The sequence below is a fragment of the Cuculus canorus genome, chromosome 33, assembly GCF_017976375.1.
Source record: "Cuculus canorus isolate bCucCan1 chromosome 33, bCucCan1.pri, whole genome shotgun sequence".
Classification (NCBI taxonomy): Eukaryota; Metazoa; Chordata; class Aves; order Cuculiformes; family Cuculidae; genus Cuculus; species Cuculus canorus.
The window spans coordinates 1,004,094-1,026,481 of NC_071433.1; the positions used below are offsets into that span (position 1 = coordinate 1,004,094).

Genomic DNA, 22,388 nt, shown 5'->3' on the forward strand with positions numbered 1-22,388 from the left:
CCCCGAGCGCTTCCGACTTGGCCCGAGGGGAGACGAACCCGCCCGAACCCGCCCGAGCGGAGCCGAACCCTCCCGAGTGGAGCCGAACCCTCCCGAGTAGAGCCGAACCCGCCCGAGCGGAGCCGAAAGGAGCCGAAAGGAGCCGAATGGAGCCGAATGGAGCCGAACGGAGCCGAATGGAGCCGAGTGACTGCGGCATCGCCCGAGGCCAACAGGGGGCGCGCGAGGGGGGTGGGAGTGGAGTTAAAGGGGGTCCCTATGGGGAGGGGATCCCTATAGGGGGTCCTAAGGGGGGGGTATACATATAGGGGGGTCCTAAGGGGGGGGAAATGGGGGGGACACAGCTATAGGGGGTCCCTATGGGGGGGTTATACCTATAAGGGGGTCCCTATGGGGGGAGTGTCTCTATAGGGGTCCCTATAGGGGGAGGGGCTTATGGGTGGGCGGAGCTATAGGGGGTCCCTATGGAGGGGGAGTGTCTCTATAGGGGTCCCTATGGGGGGGTCACAGCTATAGGGGTTTCCCGGGTGGGGCTTTGAGGCGGGGCTTGAGAGGGGCGTGGCTTTCTGGAGGGGGCGTGGCTACGAAGGGGGCGTGGCCTGGTAGCTACTTGCGGGGGCATGGCTTAAGGGGCGTGGCTTGGTAGATAAGGTGGGCGTGGCTTTTGGGGGCGTGGCTTAGATGACTGACACTTGTCAGCTACTCGTGGTGGGCGGGGCTTTTAGAGGGGGCGTGGTTTAGAAGGGGCGTGGCTTTGCGTAGGTGTTGTGGGGCGTGGCTTGAACGGGCGTGGCTTGTGTGGGGTTGATGGGGCGTGGCTTGGAGGGGGCGTGGCTTGAGAGTGGGCGTGGCTTCTTTCTGGGCTATTCAGTGGGCGTGGCCAGGAGGGGAGAAGCGATGGGTGTGGCTTTCCGTGGGCGTGGCTCGCGATCCGTGGGCGGGGCTCTGAGTGGGCGGGGCTCTACGTGGAGGCAGAGGGAGTGCGGGGCCAGGCGGGGGCGGGGTCTCACTTCATGTGGGCGGGGCCTGGAGGAGAAGAGGGCGGGGCTTTACCAGTGGGCGTGGCTCTGGCCGAGGGCCAGAAGGGGGCGTGTCTCGGGCGGTGGGCGTGGCCTGACAGACGCAGCGGTGGGCGGAGCCTACAGAGCAGCGGCTTTCATCACGCGATAGAGTGGGCGGGGCTCGGAGTGGGCGGGGCTTGCCCGTAGGAGGCGTGGCTCTGGCTTGTGGGCGGTACCTGGTGTGGGCGCGGCCTCTGTCGAGGTGGGAGTGGCCTCACCCTCTGGTGGGCGGGGCCTCACTTCCCGGTGGGCGGGGCTTCGCGCGGGCGCTGTTCACCGTTCCCATAGAGAGGCGCGCGCGGGGGGGGGGACTGGAGGGGCGGCGTGGGCGTGGTTACGCGGTGGGCGTGGTCATCGCGCGTGGGCGTGGCCTCATCTTCCTTCCCCTCCCACCCACCGCGCGTGGGCGTGGCCTCTCTTCCCCCCCCCTTCCCTTAACAGCGGTGGGCGCGGTCACGTGACGTGCCGCGGGCGTGGCGCCGAGTGGGCGTGGCCTCGCCGGCCGGTGGGCGTGGCCATAGTGGGCGGGGGGGAGAGAAAGGGGAGGGGCGGGGCCGCTCCGCAGCATCGGGGGCTCCGCTGCAACCGCTGCTCCGGGCAGGTACGGGGGGGGGGGGTGGTGAGTGTGCAAAGAGGAGGGGGGGAGTGTGCAAATGGGGGGGGGGAGTGTGCAAAGGGGAGGGGGGGAAGCATTGAACCGAGCTCGGGGGGGGCGGGAAATGGGGGGGGAGGGGGGAAATGGGGGCTCCGTGCAATGGGGAGGGGGGGGGTGGGTGTGCAAATAGGGGGGTGCAAATGGGGGGGTGGAAATGGGGGGGTGGAAATGGGGGGGTGCAAATAGGGGGGGTGCAAATAGGGGGGTGCAAATGGGGGTGTGGAAATGGGGGTGCAAATGGGGGCTCGGTGCAATGAGGAGCGTGCAAAGGGGGGGCTTTGTGCAAAGGGGGGTGTGCAAATGTGGGTGTGCAAATGGGGGGGTGGTGCAAATGGGGGCGGTGGTGCAAGAGGGGGGTGCAAATAGGGGCTCGGTGCAATGAGGAGCGTGCAAAGAGAAGGGGGGGTTGTGCAAAAGGGGGGGTGCAAATGGGGGCAATGGGGGGGGAATGGGGGGTCAGTGCAATGAGGAGTGTGCAAAGAGGGGGGTGGGTGTGCAAAAGGGGGGGTGGAAATAGGGGTGTGCAAAGGGGGGAGTGTGCAAATAGGAGCTCAGTGCAACGAGGAGCGTGCAAAGAGGAGGGGGTGTGCAAAGGGGGGGGGAATTGAGCCCAATGGGGGCGTGAAAATGGGGGGGGGGAAGTGTGCAAAGGAGCCGTGCAATGCACGAGGAGGGGAGGGGGGGGGCGGTGGGATGAGGAGGGGGGGGCGGAGCTCAGCGTGGGCGTGCAAAGAGTGGGGGGGGGGCACTTGTGCAAGAGGAGAGGGGCTCCGAGGGAGGGGGGAAGCGGCAGAATAGGGCCAAAGGGGTGTGCAAAGGGGTGAGTGTGCAAGAGAGGGGGAGGGGGTGGAAATGGGGGGGGGGGGAAGGAAGGGGAGCGGCGCTTGTGCAAAAGAGGGGTGTGCAAAAAGGAGGGGGGGGGGGCGGTGGTGCAAAGCCGCTGTGGGGGAGGAAGGGGCGTGCAAGGCGGAGGGGGGGTGAGTGTGCAAGGAAGGGGTGTGCAAAGGGGGGGGTGAAAGCAACGCGCGTGCAAAGGTGATGGTGCAAATGGAGGGGGGTGGAGGTGCAAATATGAGGCTCTGGGAGGGGGGGTGAGTGTGCAAGGGAGCGCGTGTGGGTAGTGTGAGTGTGCAAGAGCGGCGCACGTGTGCTACACCCCCCCCCGCACACCACGTGTGTCACACGTGCGGCTCCTTTGGGCCACGTGTGTCACACGTGAGTCCCCGACAGCCGCCCCGGAGAGACACACAGGTGTTGCACACGCGTGTGCAAAGCGCTAAGCTCCACCCCTATGGGCGGAAAGGCGCTGAGGACCCCCCCGAGTGTGCAAGAGGCGCCTCTCGGCCTCTCTTTGCACGCTCGCCGGCCTCGCATAGACGTGTAGGTGTGTTTGCACACGCGTGTGCACGCGCTTGGGGATCTCCTCCCCTCTCTCCCCCCCTCCCCTCGGGCAGCGGCTGCCGTTGCCATGGCAACAGCGCGGCGAGCCGCCGGCGCACGAGGAACACACGCGTGTGCAAAGGGGGAGTGCGTGTGTGCCCAGGCCCTCGTGCAACAGGGATGGCTTCCTGGTGGCCTTCCTTGCACACGCGTGTGCTCCCACCTCCCCCTCTCTTTGCACGCTCGTGCGCCGAATTCCCCCCCTTTGCACACTTGTGCGCTCACAAGCGCTCTCAGCTCCCCCTCTTTGCACACTCGCGGCCCCCATTTGCACGCTCACATCCTCTCAGCCCCGTCCTTTGCACGCTCGCACCCTCCCCGCTCCCCCCATTTGCACACTCGTGCCCCCAATTCGCTCCCTATTTGCACGCTCGTGCTCTCAGCGCCCCCCCTTTGCACACTCGCGTGCTCTCAGCCCCCTCCTTGCACACTCCCCCCCCCCCCCCCGCAGGCCCCATCTGGTTCAAGGTGACGTCCTCGTGTCCTCGCACCGTCGGTGCCCCCCCGGGACGCGCCCCAATTCCCGCTATAAATAACCCGACCCGGCACACGCGTGTGCGAGCACGAGGGGAGGGGGGGGGACGGGGAAAGAGGGGGGTTTGGGGGGGTCTGGGGGGGTCATTGACCCCTATATCCCCCCCTAAAGGGGTTCCATAGGGGTAGTGACCCCCATTCTGAGCACATGGGTGCACACGCGTGTGCAAGAGGGGGGGTGGGGGTGTAAAAGGGGGGATTTGGGGGGGAAAGAGGGGGGTTTGGGGGGGTCTGGGGGGGTCATTGCCCCCTATATCCCCCCCTAAAGGGGTTCCAGAGGGGCAGTGACCCCCACTGTGAGCACATGGGTGCACACGCGTGTGCAAGAGGTGGGGTGTGGGGGTGTAAAAGGGGGGATTTTGGGGGGGTTGAGGGGTTCTGGGGGGGTCACTGCCCCCTATATCCCCCCCTAAAGGGGTTCCAGAGGGGCAGTGACCCCCAAATTGAGCACATGGGTGCACACGCGTGTGCAAGGGGGGGGGTGGGGGGGTAAAAGGGGGGATTTTGGGGGGGTTGAGGGGTTCTGTGGGGGTCATTGCCCCCCAAGTCCCCCCCTAAAGGGGTCCCAGAGGGGCAGTGACCCCCAATGTGAGCACAGGGGTGCACACGCGTGTGCAAGAGGGGGGGTGGGGGTGTAAAAGGGGGGATTTGGGGGGGAAAGAGGGGGGTTTGGGGGGGTCTGGGGGGGTCATTGACCCCTATATCCCCCCCTAAAGGGGTTCCAGAGGGGCAGTGACCCCCAAATTGAGCACATGGGTGCACACGCGTGTGCAAGAGAGGGGGTGGGGGTGTAAAAAGGGGGATTTGGGGGGGGTTGAGGGGTTCTGGGGGGGTCATTGCCCCCTATATCCCCCCCTAAAGGGATTCCATAGGGGCAGTGACCCCCAAACTGAGCACATGGGTGCACACGCGTGTGCAAGAGGGGGTGTGGGGGTGTAAAAGGGGGGATTTTGGGGGGGTTGAGGGGTTCTGGGGGGGTCACTGACCCCCAAGTCCCCCCCTAAAGGGGTTCCATAGGGGCAGTGACCCCCACTGTGAGCACATGGGTGCACACGCGTGTGCAAGGGGGGGGGGTGGGGGTGTAAAAGGGGGGATTTGGGGGGGATTTTGGGGGTATTTTGGGGTTCAGGGGGGATTTTGGGGTTCAGGGGTGATTTTGGGGTTCGGGGGGGTCACTGCCCCCCTTTTTCCCCCCCCTTTGTGCTGTGATAGTGATGCGATCCCATGAAAACCCCATCTATGGGGTCATTTTGGGGGTGTTTTGGGGGGGATTTTGGGGTTCAGGAGGGATTTTGGGGTTCAGAGGTGATTTTGGGGTTCAGGGGGGTCACTGCCCCCCTTTTTCCCCCCCCTTTGTGCTGTGATAGTGATGCGATACCATGAAAACCCCATCTATGGGGTCATTTTGGGGGTGTTTTGGAGGGGATTTTGGGGGGTTTTGGGGGTTCAGGGGGGATTTTGGGGTTCAGGGGGAATTTTGGGGTTCGGGGGGGGTCACCCCTTTTTCCCCCCCCCCAGGCCTGTGATGCTGAGGCGATGCCGCGCACTCCGGCCTCCAGCGAGGAGGAAGAGGGGGGTCGGGGTTCAGAGTACCCCGAAGGTGATTCCGATTCGGGGAGCGAAGGACCCCCAAATCCTGGACCCCCCCGTTCCAGGGGTCCCCCAAGACCCCCCCCGACCCCCGACGATACCCACTTCAGCCGAATGGTATTCCGCATCGGGATCCCCGACTTGCACCAAACGGTAAGGGGGGGGGGACCCCAAAATATGAGGGGGGGGAGAACCCCAAAATAGGAGGGGGAGAACCCCAAAATATAATGGGGAAGAACCTCATAATAGGATTAAATGGGGGGGGGCAGAAATGTGGGGGGACCCCAATATATAGGGGGGGTATCAATATATGGGGGGGGTCAAAAAGATGGGGGGGACCCCAAAAATATGGGGGGGAGCCCAAAAAATATAGGGGGACCCCAAAAATATAGGGGACCCCAATATATGGGGGATCCCCAATATATGGGGAGGAGATAAAAGTATTGGGGGGACTCCAATCTATGGGGGAGATAAAAAATATGGGGGGGGGACCCCAATATATAGGGGGGAGGGAAGAATATGGGGGGACCCCAAAAATATGGAGGGATCCCCAATATAGGGGGGGAGGTAAAAATATGGGAGGAGGACCCCAATATATGTGAGGGAGCCCCAAAATAGGGGGGGATTTAGGGGGTCTCTGACCCCTATGGGTGCTGAGGGTCCTATTTGGGGGTCCCTTTTAGGGGTCCCCGTTATGGGGGTCCCCTTTGGGGGTGCTGGGGGTCCCCTTTGGGGGTCCCTGTTATGGGGGTCCCCTTTGGGGGTGCTGGAGGTCCCCTTTGGGGGTCCCCATTCTGGGGGTCTCTGACCCTATTGGTGCTGTGGGGGTCCCCTTTTGGGGTGCTGGGGGTCCCTTTTAGGGGTCCCTATTATGGGGGTCCCCTTTGGGGGTACTGGGGGTCCCTTATAGGGGTCCCTATTATGGGGGTCCCCTTTTGGGGTGCTGGGAGGTCCCTTTTGGGGGGTGCTGGGGGTCCTTTTGGGGGGTGCTGGGGGTCCTATTTGGGGGTGCTGGGGGTCCCCGTTCTGGGGGTCCCCTTTTGGGGTGCTGAGGGTCCCCATTATAGGGGTTTCTGACCCTATGGGTACTGGGGGACCCCTTTGGGGGTCCCCATTCTGGGGGTTCCTGACCCCTATGGGTGCTGTGAGGTCCCTTTTGGGGGGTGCTGGGGGTCCTATTTGGGGGTGCTGGGGGCCCCTTTTAGGGGTCCCTATTATGGGGGTCCCCTTTGGGGGTGTTGGGGGTCCCCTTTATGGGGGTCCCTGACCCTATGGGTGCTGGAGGTCCCCTTTAGAGGTCCCCATTCTGGAGGTCCCTGACCCTATGGGTGCTGTGGGGTCCCTTTTGGGGGTTGTTGGGGGTCCTATTTGGGGGTGCTGAGGGTCCCCATTCTCGGGGTCCCCTTTTGGGGTGCTGGGGGTCCCCTTTATGGGGGTCTCTGACCCTATGGGTACTGGGGGTCCCCTTTAGGGGTCCCCATTCTGGGGGTTTCTGACCCTATGCGTGCTGGGGGTCCCCTTTCGGGGTGCTGGGGGTCCCTTTTAGGGGTCCCTATTCTGGGGGTCCCCTTTTGGAGTGCTGGGGGTCCCCTTTAGGGATCCCTATTATGAGGGTCCCTGACCCCTATGGGTGCTGGGGGGTCCCCATTATGGGGGTTCCTGACCGTATGGGTGCTGTGGGGGTCCCCTTTTGGGGTGCTGGGGGTCCCTTTTAGGGGTCCCTATTATGGAGGTCCCCTTTTGGGGTGCTGAGGGTCCCCTTTATGGGGGTCCCTGACCCTATGGATGCTGTGAGGTCCCTTTTGGGGGGTGCTGGGGGTCCTTTTTGGGGGTACTGGGGGTCCTATTTGGGGGTGCTGAGGGTCCCCATTCTTGGGGTCCCCTTTTGGGGTGTTGGGGGTCCCCTTTATGGGGGTCCATCACTCTATGGGTGCTGAGGGTCCCCCTTAGAGGTCCCCATTCTGGGGGTCCCTGACCCTATGGATGCTGGGAGGTCCCTTTTCGGGGTGCTGGGGGTCCCTTTTAGGGGTCCCTATTATGGGGGTCCCCTTTTGGGGTGCTGAGGGTCCCCTTTACGGGGGTCCCTGACCCTATGGGTGCTGGGGATCCCCCTTAGAGGTCCCCATTCTGGGGGTCCCTGACCCTATGGATGCTGGGAGGTCCCTTTTCGGGGTGCTGGGGGTCCCTTTTAGGGGTCCCTATTATGGGGGTCCCCTTTGGGGGTACTGGGGGTCCCCATTATAGGGGTTTCTGACCCTATGGGTACTGGGGATCCCCTTCAGAGGTCCCCATTCTGGAGGTCTCTGACCCTATGGATGCTGTGAGGTCCCTTTTGGGGGCTGTTGGGGGTCCCTTTAAGGGGTCCCTATTATGGGGGTCCCCTTTTGGGGTGCTTGGGGTCCCCTTTATGGGGGTCCCTGACCCTATGGGTGCTGGGGATCCCCTTTAGAGGTCCCCATTCTGGGGGTCCCTGACCCTATGGATGCTGGGAGGTCCCTTTTCGGAGTGCTGGGGGTCCCTTTTAGGGGTCCCTATTATGGGGGTCCCCTTTTGGGGTGCTGAGGGTCCCCTTTATGAGGGTCCCTGACCCTATGGGTGCTGAGGATCCCCTTTAGAGGTCCCCATTCTGGGGGTCCCTAACCCTATGGGTGCTGGGAGGTCCCTTTTCGGGGTGCTGGGGGTCCCTTTTAGGGGTCCCTATTATGGGGGTCCCCTTTTGGGGTGCTGGGAGTCCCCTTTATGGGGGTCCATCACTCTATGGGTGCTGGAGGTCCCCTTTAGAGGTCCCCATTCTGGAGGTTCCTGACCCTATGGGTGCTGTGAGGTCCCTTTTCGGGGTGCTGGGGGTCCCTTTTAGGGGTCCCTATTATGGGGGTCCCCTTTTGGGGTACTGGGGGTCCCCATTATAGGGGTTTCTGACCCTATGGGTGCTGGGGATCCCCTTAGAGGTCCCCATTCTGGAGGTCTCTGACCCTATGGATGCCGTGAGGTCCCTTTTGGCCGTTGTTGGAGATCCCCTTTTTGGGGTGTCGGGGTTCCCCACTCTCCTGACCCCCCCACTTTTCCTGTACCCCCCCTTTAGAAGTGCCTGCGCTTCGACCCGGGGGCGGCCGTGTGGGCGGCCAAACAGCAGCTCCTCTGCGCTCTGACCGAGGGCCTCCACGACGGCCTCAACTATGGCCTCTTCCAACCGGCGGCCGCCGGGCGCGACGCCAAATTCCTCGACGAAGAGCGTCCGCTACGCGATTACCCCCAGAGCTTCGACCAGGGCGTCCCCTACCTCGAGGTGAGGGAACCCAACGGGGTCAACCGGAGGGGGTTTCGGGGTCCTCTATGGGTCGTAGGGTCTCCTTGGGGTCTTCGTGAGGGTTGATGGAACCCAATGGGGTCAACCAGAGGGGGTTTGGGGGTCCTTCTATGGGTCGTAGGGTCTCCATGGGGGTCATGGGGTCTCCATGGGGGTCGATGGCGCCCAATGGGGTCAACCAGAGGGGGTTTGGGGGTTCTCTATGGGTCGCAGGGTCTCCATGGGGGTCATGGAGTCTCCATGGGGGTTGATGGAACCCAATGGGGTCAACCAGAGGGGGTTTGGGGGTTCTCTATGGGTCGTAGGGTCTTCGTGGGGTCTTCATGGGGGTTGATGGCCCTCAACGGGGTCAACCAGAGGGGGTTTGGGGGTCCTCTATGGGTCGTAGGGTCTCCATGGGGGTCATGGAGTCTCCATGGGGGTCGATGGCGCCCAACGGGGTCAACCAGAGGGGGTTTGGGGGTTCTCTATGGGTTGTGGGGTCTCTATGGGGTCTTCATGAGGGTTGATGGCGCCCAATGGGGTCAACCAAAGGGGGTTTGGGGGTTCTCTATGGGTCGTAGGGTCTCTATGGGGTCTTCGTGAGGGTTGATGGCGCCCAATGGGGTCAACCAGAGGGGGTTTGGGGGTTCTCTATGGGTTGTGGGGTCTCTATGGGGTCTTCGTGAGGGTTGATGGCGCCCAATGGGGTCAACCAAAGGGGGTTTGGGGGTCCTCTATGGGTCGTGGGGTCTCCATGGGGGTCGATGGCGCCCAATGGGGTCAACCAGAGAGGGTTTGGGGGTTCTCTATGGGTCGTAGGGTCTCCATGGGGGTTGTGGGGTCTCCATGGGGGTTGATGGCGCTCAACGGGGTCAACCAGAGGGGGTTTGGGGGTTCTCTATGGGTCGTAGGGTCTCCATGGGGGTCTTCGTGAGGGTTGATGGCGCTCAATGGGGTCAACCAGAGGGGGTTTGGGGGTCCTTCTATGGGTCGTAGGGTCTCTATGGGGTCTTCGTGAGGGTTGATGGGGCCCAATGGGGTCAACCAGAGGGGGTTTGGGGGTTCTCTATGGGTCGTAGGGTCTCCATGGGGTCTCCATGGGGGTCGATGGAACCCAATGGGGTCAACCAGAGGGGGTTTGGGGGTCCTCTATGGGTCATGGGGTCTCCTTGGGGTCTTCGTGAGGGTTGATGGCGCTCAACGGGGTCAACCAGAGCGGGTTTGGGGGTCCTTCTATGGGTCGTGGGGTCTCCATGGGGGTCATGGAGTCTCCATGGGGGTTGATGGCACCCAATGGGGTCAACCAGAGGGGGTTTGGGGGTCCTCTATGGGTCGTAGGGTCTCCTTGGGGTCTTCGTGAGGGTTGATGGCGCCCAATGGGGTCAACCAGAGGGGGTTTGGGGGTCCTTCTATGGGTCGTGGGGTCTCCATGGGGGTTGATGGCACCCAATGGGGTCAACCAGAGGGGGTTTGGGGGTTCTCTATGGGTCGTGGGGTCTCCATGGGGGTCGATGGCACCCAATGGGGTCAACCAGAGGCGGTTTCGGGGTCCTCTATGGGTCGTGAGGTCTTCGTGGGGTCTTCGTGAGGGTTGATGGCGCTCAACGGGGTCAACCAGAGGGGGTTTGGGGGTCCTCTATGGGTCGTAGGGTCTCCATGGGGGTCATGGGGTCTACATGGGGGTCGATGGCGCCCAATGGGGTCAACCAGAGGGGGTTTGGGGGTCCTCTATGGGTCATAGGGTCTCTACGGGGTCTCCATGGGGGTTGATGGCACTCAATGGGGTCAACCAGAGGGGGTTTGGGGGTCCTTCTATGGGTCGTGGGGTCTCCATGGGGGTTGATGGCGCTCAATGGGGTCAACCAGAGGGGGTTTGGGGGTTCTCTATGGGTCATAGGGTCTCCATGGGGGTCATGGGGTCTCCATGGGGGTTGATGGTGCCCAATGGGGTCAACCAGAGGGGGTTTGGGGGTTCTCTATGGGTCGTAGGGTCTCCATGGGGGTCATGGGGGTCTCCATGGGGGTTGATGGAACCCAATGGGGTCAACCAGAGGGGGTTTAGGGGTCCTCTATGGGTCGTAGGGTCTCCATGGGGTCTCATGGGGTCCTCATGGGGTCTTCGTGAGGGTTGATGGTGCCCAATGGGGTCAACCAGAGGGGGTTTGGGGGTTCTCTATGGGTCGTAGGGTCTCCATGGGGGTCATGGGGTCTCCATGGGGGTCGATGGTGCCCAATGGGGTCAACCAGAGGGGGTTTGGGGGTTCTCTATGGGTCGTGGGGTCTCCTTGGGGTCTTCGTGAGGGTCGATGGCGCTCAACGGGGTCAACCAGAGGGGGTTTGGGGGTTCTCTATGGGTCGTGGGGTCTCCTTGGGGTCTTCGTGAGGGTTGATGGCGCTCAACGGGGTCAACCAGAGGGGGTTTGGGGGTTCTCTATGGGTCGTGGGGTCTCCATGGGGGTTGATGGAACCCAATGGGGTCAACCAGAGGGGGTTTGGGGGTCCTCTATGGGTCGTAGGGTCTCCATGGGGTCTCATGGGGTCTTCATGGGGTCATCCGTGGGGGTCGATGGCGCCCAATGGGGTCAACCAGAGGGGGTTTGGGGGTTCTCTATGGGTCGTGGGGTCTCCATGGGGGTCATGGGGTCTCCATGGGGGTCGATGGTGCCCAATGGGGTCAACCAGACGGGGTTTGGGGGTCCTCTATGGGCCGTGGGGTCTTCGTGGGGGTCATGGGGGTCCCCATGGGGGTCAATGGCGCCCAATGGGGTCAACCAGAGGGGGTTTGGGGGTTCTCTGTGGGTCATGGGGTCTCCATGGGGGTTGATGGCTCCCAATGGGGTTTTGGGGTCCCCGTGTGGGTTTGGGGGTTCTCCCGGGGGGGGAGAGAAGGAAGGAAGGGGGCGGGGCTTCAGCCCTGACCCCATTTGACCCCTCCCCAAGTTCCGGTATAAGACGCGCGTCTATAAGCAAACGAACCTGGACGAGAAGCAGCTCGCCAAGCTGCATACCAAGGTGTGAAGGCCACGCCCCCCAGCCCAGAGACACGCCCATCTCCGCCCCAAGCCACGCCCCTCCAAGCCACGCCCCTCCATTGGCCACGCCCCCTATTGTAAAGCCCCATCCATTGACTCTGCACCCTTCCCGTAGGCGCCTCTTTGGCCATTGGCCACGCCCCCAGCGTCTAAGCCACGCCCCTGCTCAAAAGCCACGCCCCCAGAGTCTAAGTCACGCCCCCAGCTCAAAGCCACGCCTTCCACTGGCCACACCCCCCATTCTAAAGCGTCATCCATTGACTGTGCGCCCTTCCCATAGGCGCCTCTTTAGCCATTGACCACGCCCCCAGCGTCTAAGCCACGCCCCCTAGCCCACGCCCCCACTGGCCACGCCCCCATTCTAAAGCGTCATCCATTGACTGCGTGCCCTTCCCATAGGCGCCTCTTTGGCCATTGGCCACGCCCCCAGCCCCAAAGCCACGCCCCCTCATCTCATGGCTACGCCCCCCTCGGCTGACCACGCCCCTCCCACGCACCACTCCTTCTCCGACCACACCCCCCTGCTCCAAAGCCACGCCCTCTCCACGCATGACCATGCCTCCAGCGTTGGCCACGCCCCCACCCGCAGGCCACGCCCCCACCCGCAGGCCACGCCCCTCCCTCTTAAAGCCCCGCCCGCGGGCGCTCCCCCCATTGCTGCTTAGTGTCCCTCACCTGTCTGTCTGTCCGTGTCCCCAATGTGTCCGTCCTCATATCCATGTCCCCGTGTCCATCCCCATATCTGTGTCCCCGTGTCCCCATGTCCATCCGTGGGACATCCCTGTGTCCCTGACGTGTCCGTCCCCATATCCATGTCCCCGTGTCCCCGTGTCCATCCCCATGTCCGTCCCCATAACCATGTCCCCATGTCCCTGTGTCCCCATGTCCGTCCCCATGTCTGTCCCCATATCCATGTCCCCATGTCCCTGTGTCCGTCCCCATGTCCATCCCCATATCCATGTCCCTATGTCCCTGTGTCCGTCCCAATATCCGTGTCCCCATGTCCGTCCCCATATCCATGTCCCCGTGTCCCTGTGTCCGTCCCCATGTCCGTCCCCATATCCATGTCCCCGTGTCCCTGTGTCCGTCCCCATGTCTGTCCCCATATCTGTGTCCCCATGTCCCCATGTCCGTCTCCGTGTCCATCCCCATATCCATGTCCCCATGTATGTCCCCGTATCCGTGTCCCCGTGTCCATGTCCCCATATCCGTGTCCCCATATCCGTGTCCCCATGTCCATCCCCGTGTCCGTCCCCATATCCGTGTCCCCATGTCCGTCCCCGTATCCGTCCCCATATCTGTGTCCCTGTGTCCCCGTGTCCGTCCCCTTGTCCCCATGTCCATGTCCCCATATCCATGTCCCTGTGTCCCCATGTCCGTCCCTGTGTCCATCCCCATATCCGTGTCCCCATGTCCGTCCCCATATCTGTGTCCCCGTGTCCCCGTGTCCATCCCCATGTCCGTCCCCATGTCTGTCCCCGTGTCCGTCCCCATATCCATATCCCCATGTCCCCGTGTCCCTGTGTCCATCCCCATGTCCCCATGTCTGTCCCCATGTCCATCCCCATATCCATGTCCCCACGTCCCCGTGTCCATCCCTGTGTCCATCCCCGTGTCCGTCCCCGTGTCCATCCCCATATCTGTGTCCCCGTATCCCCGTGTCCGTCTCCATATCCATGTCCCCACGTCCCCGTGTCCCTGTGTCCATCCTCGTGTCCATCCCCGTATCCATGTCCCCGTATCTATGTCCCCGTATCTATGTCCCCATGTCCCCGTGTCCGTCCCCATGTCTGTCCCCGTGTCCGTCCCCGTGTCCGTCCCCGTGTCCGTCCCCCCGTGGCGGCAGACGGGGCTCCGTAAGTTCCTGGATTACGTCCAACACGGATCGGCCGAGAAGGTGGCGCGACTGCTCGACCGCGGCCTCGACCCCAACTACCACGACTCCGACTCGGGGGGTGAGACCCGAACCCCCAAATCCCGGGAACCCCCAAATCCCCACCCCCACCCCAACCCCGAGACCCCCAAATCCCGGGAACCCCCAAATCCCAACCTCCACCCCAACCCCGGGACCCCCCAAATCCCGGGAACCCCCAAATCCCAACCTCCACCCCAACCCCGGGACCCCCCAAATCCCGGGAACCCCCAAATCCCGACCCCAACCCCAACCCCGGGACCCCCCAAACCCCGGGAACCCCCAAATCCTGGGATCCCAAAACCTTGTGACCCCCCCAAATCCTGATTTTCTGGATTTGGGGCCAATTCTTCAGGATTTGGGGGTGATTCCTTGGGATTTTGGGCCGATTCTCCATGATTTTGGGCTGATTCCCTGGATTTTGGGCTGTTTCTCCGGGATTTGGGGCTGATTTCTCCAGATTTGGGGCCGATTCTCCATGATTTGGGGCTGATTCCCGGGATTTTGTGCTGATTCCCGGGATTTTGGGCCGATTCTCCAGGACTTTGGGGCTGATTCTCCATATTTGGGGCCAATTCCTTGGGATTTTGGGCCAATTCCTCAGGATTTTGGGCTGATTTTCAGGATTTTGGGCTGATTCCTTGGGATTTTAGGCCGAATTTTGGGATTTTGGGCCAATTCCTCGTGATTTTGGGCCGAATTTTGGGATTTTGGGCCAATTCCTCAGGATTTAGGGCCGAATTTTGGGATTTTGGGCCAATTCCTCGTGATTTTGGGCCGAATTTTGGGATTTTGGGCCAATTCCTCGGGATTTAGGGCCGAATTTTGGGATTTGGGGCCGATTTTTGGGATTTTGGGCCAATTCCTCATGATTTTGGGCTGATTTTCAGGATTTGGGGCCGATTCCTCAGGATTTTGGGCCAATTTTGGGCCAATTCTCCGTATTTTGGGCCGATTCCTCGGGATTTTGGGCCGATTTGGGGGATTTTAGGCCGATTCCTCCAGATTTGGGGCTGATTCTCCATATTTTGGGCCAATTCCTCGGGATTTAGGGCCGTTTTTCGGGATTTAGGGCCGACTTTTCGGGATTTTGGGCCGATTTTTCAGGATTTAGGGCCGATTTTTGGGATTTAGGGCCGATTTTTGGGATTTTGGGCCGATTTTTCAGGATTTAGGGCTGAATTTTGGGATTTTGGGCTGATTTTTCAGGATTTAGGGCCGATTTTTGGGATTTTGGGCCAATTCCTCAGGATTTAGGGCCAATTCTGCAGGATTTAGGGCCGATTATTGGGATTTTGGGCCAATTCCTCGTGATTTAGGGCCGATTTTGGGGATTTTGGGCCCATTTTTGAGCATTTAGGGCTGATTTTCAGGATTTTGGGCCGATTTTTCAGGATTTAGGGTCAATTCCTTGGGATTTGGGGCCGATTTTTTGGAATTTTGGGCCGATTTTTGGGATTTTGGGGCCGATTTTCGGGATTTGGGGCCGATTTTCGGGATTTTGGGGCCTGTTCCCGGGATTTGGGGCCTGTTCCCGGGATTCGGGGCCTGTTCCCGGGTTCCTCGGTGCCCCCCCCGGTGACCCCGTGTTTCCCCCCCCCTCCCCGCCCCGTTCCCCGCTCCAGAGACCCCTCTGACGGTGGCGGCTCAGCGGGAGGGTCCGGCCGAGGTGGAGATCATCCGCCTCCTCTGCCTCGGCGGAGCGCACCTCGACTTCCGCGCCCGCGACGGAGCCACCGCGCTGCACCGCGCCGTCTGCACCAGGCGCTACCCGGCGCTGCTGGTGAGGGGCGGGGCTTCCGGAGGGGGCGGGGCTTCCGGAGGGGGCGGGGCTTCCGGAGGGGGCGGGGTAATGGGGCGGGGGGCGGGGCCTCCGCTCCTCTCCCCCCGCGCTGAGGGTGAGGAGAGGGGCTAAGGGGGGGCGGGGCCACGGCGCGGCCCCCGCGCTGTAGGTGAGGGGCGGGGCTAAGGGTGGGCGGGGACAAGGCACCGCTACCCCCGCGCTGTGGGTGAGGGGCGGGGCCAATGAGGAGATGAGGGGGTGGGGCCTCGCCGCTGCTCCCCCTGCGCTGCGGGTGAGGGGCGGGGCTAAGAGGCGGGGGGCGGGGCCACGGGACGGAGGGCGGGGCCAAGGCGCCACTACCCCGCGCTGCTGGGGAGGGGCGGGGCCTCAGTGCCTCTACCCCGCGGTGCTGGTGAGGGGCGGGGCTAAGGGACGGGGGCGGGGCCAAGGGTAGCCCATGAGGGCACCCATGGGTGAGGGGGTGTTCCCATGGGCACCCATAGGTGGGCACAGGCACCCATGTGTGGGAGGGGCTAAAGTGGGTGAGAGGGGCTAAAGTAGGTGGGAGGGGCTCAATTGGGTGGGAGGGGCTCCCATGGGTGCCGTGGGGTGCTATGGGGCGCTCTGGGTGCTATGGGGCGCTCTGGGGTGCTATAGATGCCATGGGGTTCTGTGGGTGCTATGGGATGCTATGAGGTGCCATGGGGCGCTATGGGTGCTATGGGTGCCATGAGGTTCTGTGGGTGTTATGGGATGCTATGAGGCACTATGGGTGCTATGGGTGCTATGGGTGCTATGGGGCGCTATGGGATGCTATGGATGCCATGGGGTTCTGTGGGTGCTGTGGGATGCTATGGGGTGCTATGGATGCCATGGGGCGCTATGGGTGCTATGGGGTTCTATGGGATGCTATGGGTGCCATGGGTGTTATAGGGTGCTATGGGTGCTATGGGATGCCATGGGGCACTATGGGGCGCTATTGGCGCTATGGATGCCATGGGGCGCTATGGGGCGCTATGGGTGCCATGGGGTTCTATGGGTGCTATAGGGCACTATGGGGCGCTATTGGTGCTATGGATGCTATAGGGCACTATGGGGCGCTATGGGGCGCTATGGGTGCCATGGGGTTCTATGGGTGCTATAGGGCACTATGGGGCACTATTGGCGCTATGGATGCCATGGGGTGCTATGGGTGCTATGGGTCGCTATGGGTCGCTCTGGGTCGCTATGGGTCTCTGCTATGGGTCGCTGTGGGATGCTATGGGTGCCATGGAATGCTATGGGTGCTATGGGTGTTATAGGGCGCTATGGATGCTATAGGGCACTATGGGGCGCTATGGGTGCCATGGGGTTCTATGGATGCTATGGGTGCTATGGGTGTTATAGGGTGCTATGGATGCTATAGGGCACTATAGGACACTATGGGGCGCTATTGGTGCTATGGGTGCTATAGGACACTATGGGGCGCTATGGATGCTATAGGGCACTATGGGGCGCTATTGGCGCTATGGGTGCCATGGGTCGCTCTGGGTCGCTGTGGGTCTCTGCTATGGGTCGCTATGGGGTGTGCCGCGCAGGCCCTGCTGGACTTGGGGGGTTCCCCCAACTATAAGGACCGCCGGGGTCTGACGCCGCTGTACCACACGGCCATGGTGGGGGGGGGACCCGCGGTGCTGCGAACTTCTGCTCTACAACCGCGCCCACATCGGCACCGCCGACGAGAACGGATGGCAGGAGATCCACCAGGTGACCCCCGACCCATAGAGAGCCCCCCGGACCCATAGAGAGCCCTCGGACCCATAGAGAGCCCCCCCAGACCCATAGAGACCCTCCAGACCCATAGAGACCCCCCAGACCCATAGAGACCCCCTCGGACCCATAGAGAGCCCCCCGGACCCATAGAGAGCCCCCCAGACCCATAGAGACCCCCTCGGACCCATAGAGACCCCCCAGACCCATAGAGACCCCCCCGGACCCATAGAGACCCCCCCGGACCCATAGAGAGCCCCCAGACCCATAGAGACCCCTCAGACCCATAGAGACCCCCAAGACCCATAAAGACCCCCCCGGACCCATAGAGACCCCCCGGACCCATAGAGACCCCTCCGACCCATAGAGACCCCCTCGGACCCATAGAGACCCCCCCGGACCCATAGAGACCCCCCGGACCCATAGAGAGCCCCCAGACCCATAGAGACCCCCCAGACCCATAGAGACCCCCCCGGACCCATAGAGACCCCCCAGACCCATAGAGAGCCCCCAGACCCATAGAGACCCATAGGGACCCATAGAGACCCCCCCAGACCCATAGAGAGCCCCCGGACCCATAGAGACCCCCCAGACCCATAGAGAGCCCCCGGACCCATAGAGAGCCCCCCAGACCCATAGAGAGCCCCCGGACCCATAGAGACCCCCCAAACCCACAGATCCCCCCTGGATGCACATCTGCCCCCCCAGACCCATAGATCCACCAGGTGACCCCCAGACCCATAGAGAGCCCCCCGACCCATAGAGAGCCCCTCGGACCCATAGAGACCACCCAGACCCATAGAGACCCCCCAGACCCATAGAGCCCCCCGGACCCATAGAGAGCCCCCCCAACCCATAGAGACCCCCCCAGACCCATAGAGAGACCCCAGACCCATAGAGACCCCCCCAGACCCATAGAGACCCCCCCGGACCCATAGAGACCCCCCCGACCCATAGAGACCACCCAGACCCATAGAGACCCATAGAGACCCCCCAAACCCACAGATCCCCCCTGGATGCACATCTGCCCCCCCAGACCCATAGATCCACCAGGTGAGACCCCAGACCCATAGAGACCCCCCCGGACCCATAGAGACCCCCCAGACCCATAGAGACCACCCCGGACCTATAGAGACCCCCCAGACCCATAGAGACCCCCCCGGACCTATAGAGACCCCCCAGACCCATAGAGACCCATAGGGACCCATAGAGACCCCCTCGGACCCATAGAGAGCCCCCAGACCCATAGAGACCCCCCCAGACCCATAGAGACCCCCCCGACCCATAGAGAGCCCCCCGGACCCATATCTGCCCCCCAACCCACAGTACCCCACAGCTCCTGTCCCCATGTCCCCATCCCTATGTCCCCCTCTCCCCATGTCCCCATGTCCCCATCTCCCCATCCCTATGTCTCCATCTCACGTCCCTATGTCCCCCTCATCACATCCCCCCGGTGATGTCCCCCCGCTGATGTCCCCCCGGTGTCCCCCCTGTCCCCCCCAGGCGTGCCAGCACGGTCACTCACAGCATTTGGAGCATTTGCTCTTCTACGGCGCTGAGGCCGCGGCCCAAAACGCCTCCGGGAACACCGCCCTCCACATCTGTGCCCTCTACAACAAGGTGGGGACATTGGGGACATTGGGGACATTGGGGGCATTGGGGGCATTGGGGTCAATGGGGACATTGGGGTCAATGGGGTCAATGGGGACATTGGGGACAATGGGGACATTGGGGGCATTGGGGACATTGGGGTCAATGGGGGCATTGGGGGCATTGGGGACATTGGGGACATTGGGGGAATTGGGGTCAATGAGGGCATTGGGGGCAATGGGGGCATTGGGGACATTGGGGTCAATGGGGGCATTGGGGGGACATTGGCGGCATTGGGGACATTGGGGGCATTGGGGGCAATGGGGGCATTGGGGGCATTGGGGACAATGGGGGCATTGGGGGGACATTGGGGTCAATGGGGACATTGGGGTCAATGGGGTCATTGGGGTCAATGGAGACATTGGGGACATTGGGGACATTGGGGGCATTGGGGTCAATGGGGACATTGGGGTCAATGGGGACATTGGGGACATTGGGGTCAATGGGGGCATTGGGGACATTGGGGGCATTGGGGGCATTGGGGTCAATGGGGGCATTGGGGACATTGGGGGCATTGGGGGTATTGGGGTCAATGGGGGCATTGGGGACATTGGGGACATTGGGGACATTGGGGTCAATGGGGGCATTGGGGACATTGGGAACATTGGGGTCAATGGGGGCATTGGGGACACTGGGGGCATTGGGGACATTGGGGACATTGGGGGCATTGGGGACATTGGGGGCATTGGGGGCATTGGGGACATTGGGGTCAATGGGGGCATTGGGGACATTGGGGTCATTGGGGACATTGGGGTCAATGGGGGCATTGGGGACATTGGGGACATTGGGGACATTGGGGGCATTGGGGTCAATGGGGACATTGGGGTCAATGGGGACATTGGGGACATTGGGGTCAATGGGGGCATTGGGGACATTGGGGGCATTGGGGGCATTGGGGTCAATGGGGGCATTGGGGACATTGGGGGCATTGGGGGTATTGGGGTCAATGGGGGCATTGGGGACATTGGGGACATTGGGGACATTGGGGTCAATGGGGGCATTGGGGACATTGGGAACATTGGGGTCAATGGGGGCATTGGGGACACTGGGGGCATTGGGGACATTGGGGACATTGGGGGCATTGGGGACATTGGGGGCAATGGGGGCATTGGGGACATTGGGGGCATTGGGGGCATTGGGGGCATTGGGGTCAATTGGGGCATTGGGGGCATTGGGGACATTGGGGTCAATGGGGGCATTGGGGACATTGGGGTCAATGGGGACATTAGGGTCAATGGGGGCATTGGGGACATTGGGGACATTGGGGTCAATGGGGGCATTGGGGGCATTGGGGACATTGGGGTCAATGGGGGCATTGGGGGACATTGGGGGCATTGGGGTCAATGGGGGCATTGGGGGCATTGGGGACATTGGGGGCATTGGGGACATTGGGGGACATTGGGGGCATTGGGGTCAATGGGGACATTGGGGGCATTGGGGACATTGGGGGACATTGGGGGCATTGGGGACATTGGGGGCATTGGGGTCAATGGGGACATTGGGGACATTGGGGACATTGGGGGACATTGGGGGCATTGGGGACATTGGGGGCATTGGGGTCAATGGGGACATTGGGGTCAATGGGGACATTGGGGGCATTGGGGTCAATGGGGACATTGGGGACATTGGGGTCAATGGGGGGGCTCTGGGGTGGGCACTATGGGGGGGCTGTGGGGCTCTGGGGGGGCTCTTGGGGGGCTATGGGCCTATGGGGAGGCTATGGGGGGGCTGCGGGGCTATGGGGGGCTCTGGGGGGTCTATGCGGGTGCTGTGGGGCTATGGAGGGGTTATGAGGGGGCTATGGGGGGGCTGTGGGGCTATGTGGGGGCCCTGGGGGGGCTCTGGGGGAGCTGTGGGGCTATGGGGGGCTATGGATTGGGGGGGCTGTGGGGTGGGGATATGGGGCTATGGGGGGGCTATGGGGATCTATGGGGGGCTATGGGGGGGCTATGGGGTGGGGGGGCTCTGGGGCTCTGGGGGGCTCTGGGGGGTGCTGTGGGGCTCTGGGGGGCTGTGGGGTGGCTCTGGGGGGGCTGTGGTGGGCTCGGGGGGGTCTATGGGGGGCTGTGGTGGTCTGTGGGGCTATGGGGGGGCTATGGGGTTATGGGGGTCTGTGGGGGGGCTCTGGGGGGGCTGTGGGGCTCTGGGGGGTCTATGGGGGGGCTGTGGGGGTCTGTGGGGCTATGGGGGGGCTATGGGGGGGCTGTGGGGCTATGGGGGGGCTATGGGGGCTCTATGGGGGGGCTGGGGGGGGCTATAGGGGTCTATGGGGGGGCTATAGGGGGGCTATGGGGTTATGGGGGGCTCTGGGGGTCTGTGGGGCTATGGGGGGCTATGGGGGAGGCTATGGGGGGGCTGTGGGGCTATGGGGGGGCTATGGGGGCTCTGGGGGGTCTGTGGGGGGGCTATGGGGTAATGGGGGGCTCTGGGGGGTCTGTGGGGCTCTGGGGGGCTGTGGGGGGTCTATGGGGGTCTATGGGGGGGCTATGGGGTTATGGGGGGCTCTGGGGGGTCTGTGGGGCTATGGGGGTTCTATGGAGGCTCTGGGGGGTCTGTGGGGGTGCTGTGGGGTTATGGGGGGCTCTGGGGGGGCTACGGGGTTCTATGGGGTTATGGGGGGCTGTGGGGGTGCTGTGGGGCTCTGGGGGGGCTCTGGGGGGTTCTGGGGGGGTCTGTGGGTGAGAGCCGCCCCCCCCCAGGAGAGCTGCGCCCGCATTCTGCTCTATCGGGGGGCGAATAAAGAGGTGAAGAACAACAGCGGACAAACACCGTTCCAGGTGGGGGGAACTGGGGGGGACTGGGAGGGACTGGGAGGGACTGGGAGGGGAATGGAGGGGACTGGGAGGGAACTGGGGGGGACTGGGAGGGACTGGGAGGGGAATGGGGGGGAATGGGGGGGACTGGGAGGGACTGGGAGGGGAATGGGGGGGACTGGGGGGGACTGGGAGGGGCTGGGAGGGGAATGGGGGGGACTGGGGGGAACTGGGAGGGGCTGGGAGGGGAATGGGGGGGACTGGGGGGAACTGGGAGGGGCTGGGAGGGGAATGGGGGGGACTGGGGGGAACTGGGGGGGACTGGGGGGCACTGGAGGGGACTGGGGGGGGGACTGGGGGGGGACTGGGAGGGACTGGAAGGGGAATGGGGGAGACTGGGGGGGGACTGGGGGGGACTGGGAGGGACTGGGAGGGAAATGAGGGGGAACTGGGGGGGACTGGGAGGGACTGGAAGGGGAATGGGGGGGAATGGGGGGGACTGGGAGGGACTGGGAGGGAACTGGGACGAGAATGGGGGGGAACTGGAGGGGACTGGGAGGGGAATGGGGGCAACTGGGAGGGAACTGGGGAGGCACTGGGTGGTACTGGGAGTGGACTGGGGGGAACTGGGGGGTTCTGAGAGGCACTGGGGGGGCACTGGGCGTACTGGGGGTTACTGGGATGTACTGGGTGAGCACTGGGGGAGCACTGGAGGGTACTGGGAGGCACTGGGGCAGCACTGGGGGTTACTGGGATGTACTGGGGGAGCACTGGGGGAGCACTGGGGGTTACTGGGATGTGCTGGGGGAGCACTGGGGGAGCACTGGGGGTTACTGGGATGTACTGGGGGAGCACTTGGGGAACACTGGGGGTTACTGGGATGTACTGGGGGAGCACTGGGGGGCACTGGGGGTTACTGGAGGCACTGGGGAAGCACTGG

The 22,388-nt window shown here is 62.9% G+C and overlaps 1 protein-coding gene across 1 annotated transcript in view; it reads left to right on the plus strand.

Moving 5' to 3' along the window:
* The first annotated feature begins 1,601 nt into the window (after window positions 1-1,601).
* The window catches only part of SHANK1 (SH3 and multiple ankyrin repeat domains 1), a 59,067-nt gene continuing 38,280 nt past the window's right edge, over window positions 1,602-22,388 (plus strand). The window contains 10 exon segments of the mRNA XM_054052300.1: window positions 1,602-1,662; window positions 5,209-5,433; window positions 8,363-8,566; window positions 11,510-11,581; window positions 13,448-13,556; window positions 15,139-15,296; window positions 16,874-16,951; window positions 16,953-17,042; window positions 18,549-18,665; window positions 21,395-21,472. Of these exon segments, the coding sequence (XP_053908275.1) occupies window positions 5,227-5,433; window positions 8,363-8,566; window positions 11,510-11,581; window positions 13,448-13,556; window positions 15,139-15,296; window positions 16,874-16,951; window positions 16,953-17,042; window positions 18,549-18,665; window positions 21,395-21,472 (1,113 nt within the window). The 5' untranslated portion in view covers window positions 1,602-1,662; window positions 5,209-5,226.